The sequence below is a fragment of the Danio aesculapii genome, chromosome 16 (assembly GCF_903798145.1).
Source record: "Danio aesculapii chromosome 16, fDanAes4.1, whole genome shotgun sequence".
NCBI lineage: Eukaryota > Metazoa > Chordata > Actinopteri > Cypriniformes > Danionidae > Danio > Danio aesculapii.
The window spans coordinates 1,821,873-1,829,145 of record NC_079450.1 but is presented as its reverse complement, the minus strand read 5'-3'; the positions used below and the strand labels follow the sequence as shown (position 1 = coordinate 1,829,145).

At 32.2% G+C, this 7,273-nt stretch overlaps 1 protein-coding gene across 1 annotated transcript in view; it reads right to left on the bottom strand.

The window, feature by feature from the left end:
* Window positions 1–2,539, bottom strand: part of LOC130243346 (pituitary tumor-transforming gene 1 protein-interacting protein) — a 29,558-nt gene extending 27,019 nt beyond the window's left edge. Inside the window, exon 1 of the mRNA XM_056475490.1 lies at window positions 2,260–2,539. Within this exon, the coding sequence (XP_056331465.1) occupies window positions 2,260–2,377 (118 nt within the window). The 5' untranslated portion in view covers window positions 2,378–2,539. The remainder of the gene's footprint in view (window positions 1–2,259) is intronic.
* Between the last annotated feature and the right edge of the window lie 4,734 nt (window positions 2,540–7,273).

Sequence of the window (7,273 nt, the reverse complement as noted above, 5' to 3'; positions counted from 1 at the left end):
ACATAAGAGACACACACATTAAGTGAAGGGCATCCACTGCGTAAGACATATGCTGGATAAGTTGACGGTTCATTCCGCGGTGGCGACCCCTGATTAATAAAAGGACTAAGCCGAAAAGAAAATGAATGAATGAATGAATGAATGAATGAATGAATGAATGAATGAATGCTTCACAATGTTATGTGTGCATATACATTAGATCAGTCAGTACTGCAGCCAAAACTAGAGCTAATCTGACAAAATAACTAAGGATGTAAACATTTCTAAAGAGGTTTGATGACTAAAAAAATATTTTAATAAATATTAAATCTGTTTTGTTCAAATGCACCAAAATATATGACCTGAGAAATGCATATAAATATTCATTTTCAAAATGAGGTGTTCACAATTATTCCGGCACTGTATGTTATTAAAAGAAGCGCAATTACAAGGGTAAAATATTGAGGTAATTGGTTTTATAGTCACGCATTCTTTCAGTCACAACTTGTGACACAGTCCATATGTTGTTTACTGCGTTATACTTTGGATATTGGGTCTGAAATCGCATGCATGTATGACTTATAACAACATTAGCACTATTTAACTGACTGTGAACAATGCTGTGTTTTGATAGTCATTGGCTGTTAATATGATTTCCCTATTTAGAATTTGCAAACAATACTTTTCTGAAATCACATTAAAAAGGTGAAAGTCTGAATAATTGAATATAAAACAAACTTTACCTCAATAGTAAAAATGGGCCTTCAAAAAAACTATTTTTTTAAATTTCCCAAAATGAGTAACTTATATTTCAGTGATATTATTTACACACACATTTTTTTGTGTTTTTATAATGAAGACTAACTCTACTGACATTCAAATTTGTGTGTAAATTTGAAAAGTTAGATGTGTTTAAATATGTAATAAAATTATTATAGAAATACAAACATACAGAAATTGAGGTAAAGTTGTTTTTTTTATTCACACATTCATTCAGTGACAATTTGTGAGACGGTCCATACACTGTTCACTGCGTTATACTTTGTATATTGTGTCTGAAATCGCATGCATGTATGACTTAAAAACAACATTAGCACTATTTAATTGACTGTGAACAATGCTGTGCTTTGATAATCATTGGCTGCTAATATGATTTCCTTTTTTAGAATTTGCCAACAATACTTTTCTGAAATCACATTAAGAAGGTGAAAGTCTGAATGTGCGAATATAAAACAAATTTACCCCAATAGTAAAAATGGGCCTTCAAAAAAATCTAATTTTCAAATGTCCCAAAATATGTAACTTATATTTCTGTGATATTAATTAAACACACACTATACTTACTACATTTTACTGCACTATACTTTGTATATTGTGTCTGAAATTGCATGCAAGTATGACTTCAAAACAACATTAGCACTATTTAATTGACTATTTACAATGTGCAAAGAATACTTTTTTGAAATGATATGAAGGAGAAAGTATGAATATGCGAATACCAACTTTACCTCAATCAAAAAATATGACCTATATTCACTGAAAAATATGATTATATGTGATTAAATAGAAAATATGATGAAGAAATATACGATTAAGATTATATATATGATTAAAAATGGGCCTTTAAACCAATCTAATTTCCAAAATTCACAAAATATAGAGCTTATATTTCTGTGTTATTATCTAAACACACACACACGCACACACTTTTACTGTTTTTATATTGAAAACTAACACTAGTCACATTCAAATTTGTGACAACTTTACAAGTTAGATTTATTTTAATATTTAAAAATTTTATTAAAACAGATTAACATTATTATTATTAACATATTTTCATGTAAATTATTACAGTAAGAACAATCATAGAAGTATAACACTGTGTATATTAACATGTACGTGCATTAATAGTACTTTTAGACTGCAGAATAGAAACTGGCGTAAAGTTGGTTTTAAATGAACTCATTCAGACTTCCCCTTAATATAATTTCAGAAAATTATTCGCTGCAAATTCTAAATAGTGAAATCATATAAGCAGCCAATGGCTATCAAAGTACAACATTGTTCATAGTCAAATAAATAGAGCTAATGTTGTTTTGATGTCATACTTGTAGCTACGTTATGTGATGTTGACCAATTAATCAAAGTACAATGGTAAACAATATAGGGAGCCTGTCACAAGTTGTCAATGAACGAATTTGCGACTATAACACCAACTTTACCTCAACAGAACAGAAATATGGGATAAAAAAATAAAGAAACATGTCGGTGAAAACGTACGTTTGCGCACAGGTGGAGCAGTTGTAGGTTGTTGTGTTGTCGATGGATCTGATTCAGAAAAACTGAACGCGACGCACATCAGCAGGAAGATCGACCAAAACACACAAAACTGCCTCATAATGTGGAGAATAGTACGCTTTATACAGCAGAAAACTATTGACTTTGTATCTTAACTCTAAACTCTTCCTTCAACAGATTAAATACTCTCCAAAACACTCCAAAACTCCGTTTAAAGAGACTGAAGCCGTCAGATGATCGACGCTTGCTGACTAAACACGGAAACACAACAGCGCAGCGCCTTCACAGTAAAAGTCCCGCGCGCACGAAACTTAAAGGGATAGTTTCCACCAAATGAAAACTTCTGTCACCATTAATTTACCAAACATTTGTAAATTTCTTCCGTCTGTTTAACACAAAATAATGTATTTAAATGAATGCTATAAATCGGCTGGAAACATACTGTGAAGTTTACCAGTTTCAAATATTCTTCAAAATATTTACTTATATGTTTTCAACAGAAGAAAGATACTCAAACATGTTTTGAAACAAGTGAAGCCTGAGTAAATGACGACAGAATTATCATATTTGCGTGAATATTTCGTTTAAAGTCTGCCTTAAATCAAAATGTTCCGTGTTTATTTGCTAGCATACATGGCTAGTCTCAAAGTAAACAATTAATCTGCGCAAGTTAATCATCTGAAAGGTTTGTTTTGTTGATCTTTAATCAAAATTTGCCCATTTGCTTCTGTTCTGTAATGGCAATCTTTTTCTGATGACTCTGATTGGTCAGGTTATATATTGGTTATGTTTAAGTTACATCCAGGTTATGTATTGATTATGTTCATGCTATGTGTTGGTGATGTTCAGGTTATATCCAGATTATCGGTTATGCTCAGGATATGTTTTAGTTATGTTCAGATTATATTTTAGCTATGTTCAGATTTTGTTCAGGTTATGTATTGGTTATGTTCAAATTATGTATTGGTTCTGTTCAGGTTATGTATTAGTTATGTTTTAGTTATGTTTAGATTACGTTCAGGCTATGTATTGGTCATGTTCAGGTTATATTCAGGTTATGTTCAGACTATGTATTGGTTATGTTCAGGCTTTTGGTTATGTTTTATTTATGTTCAGATTATGTTTTAGTTATATTCAGATTATATTTGTGCTATTTTCAGATTATGTTCAGGTTATGTATTGGTTATGTTCAGGCTATGTGTTGGTTCTGTTCAGGTTAGGTATTAGTTACATCCAGATTATGTTTTAGTTATGTTCAGATTATATTTTAGTTATGTTCAGATTATATTTTAGTTATGTTCAGATTATGTTCAGGTTATATATTGGTTATGTTCAGGCTATGTATTAGTTATGCTTAGATTATATTTTAGCCATGTTCGGATTATGTTCAGGTTATATATTGGTTAATTTCAGGCTATGTATTAGTTATGCTCAGATTATATTTTAGCTATGTTCAGATTATGTTCAGGTTATATATTGGTTATGTTCAGGCTATGTACTAGTTATGTTCAGGCTATATAATAGTTATGTTTAGGATATGTATTAGTTATATTTAGGTTATGTATTGGTTATGTTCCGGCTATTAATTATGTTTAGTTATGTTCAGATTATGTTTAAGTTATGTTCAGATTATATTTTAGTTATGTTCAGATTATGTAGGCTATGTATTGGTAATGTTCAGGCTATGTATTGGTTATGTTCAGGTTATATTTAGGCTGTGTATTGGTTATATGCAAGCTATTGGTTATGTTCAGGTTATATATTGGTTATGTTCAGGCTATGTATTAGTTAAGTTCAGGCTATGTGTTGGTTATGTTCAGGTTATGTTCAGGCTATATATTGGTTATGTTCAGGCTATTGGTTGTGTTTAGTTACATTCAGAGTGTGTTTTAGTTATGTTCAGATTATATTTTAGTTATGTTCAGATTATGTAGGCTATGTATTGGTAATGTTCAGGCTATGTATTGGTTATGTTCAGGTTATATTTAGGCTGTGTATTGGTTATATGCAAGCTATTGGTTATGTTCAGGTTATATATTGGTTATGTTCAGGCTATGTATTAGTTAAGTTCAGGCTATGTGTTGGTTATGTTCAGGTTATGTTCAGGCTATATATTGGTTATGTTCAGGCTATTGGTTGTGTTTAGTTACATTCAGAGTGTGTTTTAGTTATGTTCAGATTATATTTTAGTTATGTTCAGATTATGTTCAGGCTATGTATTGGTTATGTTCAGGCTATTGGTTATGTTTAGTTAAGTTTAGATTGTGTTTTAGATATGTTCAGATTATATTTTGGTAATATTCATTTTATATTTTAGTTATATTCAGATTATGTTCAGGCTATGTATTTGTTATGTTCAAGATATGTATTGGTTATGTTCAGGTTATATTCAGATTGTGTTTCAGTTATGTTCAGATTATGTTTTAGTTATGTTCAGAATATGTTCAGGTAATCTATTGGTTATGTTCAGGATATGTATTTGTTACGTTCAGGTTATATTCAGGCTATGTATTGGTTATGTTCAGGCTATTGGTTATGTTCAGTTATGTTCAGATTATATTTTGGTTATGTTCAGATTATGTTCAGGTTATATATTGCTTATGTTCAGGATATGTATTGGTTATGTTCAGGTTATGCATTGCTTATGTTCATGATTAACTATCTTTAGGTTATGTTCAGATTATGAATTGCTCATCTTTAGGTTATGTGTTGTTTATGTTCATGTTATGTATTGGTTATCTTTATGCTATGTTCAGGTTATGTTTTGGTTATGTACAGATTATGTATTGTTTATGTACAAGTTATGTATTGTTTATGTACAGGTAATGTGTTGTTTAGGTTACATTCAAGTTATGTTTAGGTTGCACAGAAATAACAATTAGAGTATAAAGCTCATTCTAAATGGTTTTAAATGGAGAAATGATGCAGTCAATTAATTTTCTCCCAGTAAGAATAGAAAGCCTGTTTCAATACAATCAACATATTGCTTTATCTATTTATGGTGCTTTTTTAATCATTATTTTGCTTCATAACATTTTTTGCATTAGAATTGACAGTTTTGCAGTGTTTCTTATCATGTCAGGGGATTTTTATGCAGTGTTGTGTTTATTTGTCTGAACAGAAGGACATTTGAAGAAAATTTGAGGATGAGGAAGCGTTTGGAGAGGAAATGGGTTAAAATGTGAGCATGAGTCAGACGTTCCCTGAGCACATGCTGAACTTTACATTTAACTTAAGATGCTGCGCTGAATAATACAAAAATGCATTCAAGTGCTCAAAAATGCAGTAAATATTTTTAAAAATAAGACCAACAGTAGACTACTGGGCTTGCAACACACAGGTCATTGGTTCAGTTCTGTACTGATGAAATGTAAAATGCTATCATGTAAACACAATGTAAAAATACATTCAGATGCTTTAGAAAACATGCTAAATTTGTCGAATATATCTTTAAGTCCTTTATTGATTTTCATGTTTTTTGTGCATAATTGTGTGAAAAAAAAATTATGAGGTAGCAAGAAAAAAATTTGATAATTGAAAAGAAAACAACTATACAAATCCACAACTTTTAGGGGTGAAAAACAAGCAAACAATCAAAAAAATCATGTTTTGTGTCAATGAGTGTGTGTGGAAACCTGCAGAAAATCAAAACGGTAACAAAAATGAACTAATAATGGACAAGAAATTCATTTAAACACTGCTGTTTTGCTTTTAACTACACATTTACATTAGTTTCTCACTTTAGCTTAGCAAATTTTAGAGTTTTTTCCATTTACAATGAAGAATGATTCATCTTTTTTATCAGCTCAGAGAACAGCAATAGTACATGATTATTCATTCATTCATTCGTTTTCTTTTCGGCTTAGTTCCTTTATTAATCCGGGGTCGCCACAGTGGAATGAACCGCCAACTTATCCAGCACATGTTTTACACAGCGGATGCCCTTCCAGCTGCAACCCATCTCTGGGAAACATCCATACACACTCATTCACACACATACACTACGGACAATTTAGCCTACCCAATTCACCTATAGCGCATGTGTTTGGACTGTGGGGGAAACCGGAGCACCCGGAGGAAACCCACGCGAACGCAGGGAGAACATGCAAACTACACATGGAAATGCCAACTGACCCACCCAAGGCTCGAACCAGCGACCTTCTTGCTGTGAGGCGACAGCACTACCTACTGCGCCACTGCGTCACACTAGTACATGATTATTCAAACATAAAAAAAATGATTTAAGATCGGTAAAATCAATGCAACTATTAAAAGGTCGTGCATGTAAAACAGAACAATGATGCCATCACATAAGCTTAAAATCCATAATTATAATTGCTTGTTTGTATATCGAAACTAAACGCTTCAGTGTGGTTGCAGAGGCTTGTGACTATGATGTAATGCAGCATGACAGATGGGAAAATCTCATTGCGTGCATGTATGCTTCTGCAGTTTGACATGATAAAACATCATATAACAACTCTGTATTGTAATATATATATATATATAATTACAAAGTTTTCTTTAATAAAAGGAAGAAAAAATGCATCCCACTTGACATGACATAACCATGTATTGTAAATAAAGATGCTTTTTTTTCAGAAATAAAAACATTTAATTACATTAGATGATTTCCTAGAGTAAAACAATGGTTACAGGTTTCCAACAGAGACTTAACAACAGTTTATTATATTGGATGGCAGAGTAAACAGAACTGAATGCTTTGCTGGATGATTGTGGATAAGCAGATGGATTAGAGGGACTGAGGGACAGGAGGAGATGCAGAGAAACCAGGCTCACAGATAGATGGATTCGATGACAACTGGAGAAGGGACCAGGAGAAACCACACTGGGAAGGAGAGACAAAGGGTGTAAAAGAGGTAAGTAAACCTGGGGAATAGCATTAAACACTGACCATAAGGAGAGTGCAGTCCTTATTTGTAGCAACGAGGCTGGAGACTGAGTGAGGGTTGGTGAGGGTTCTCATAGTGCTGGC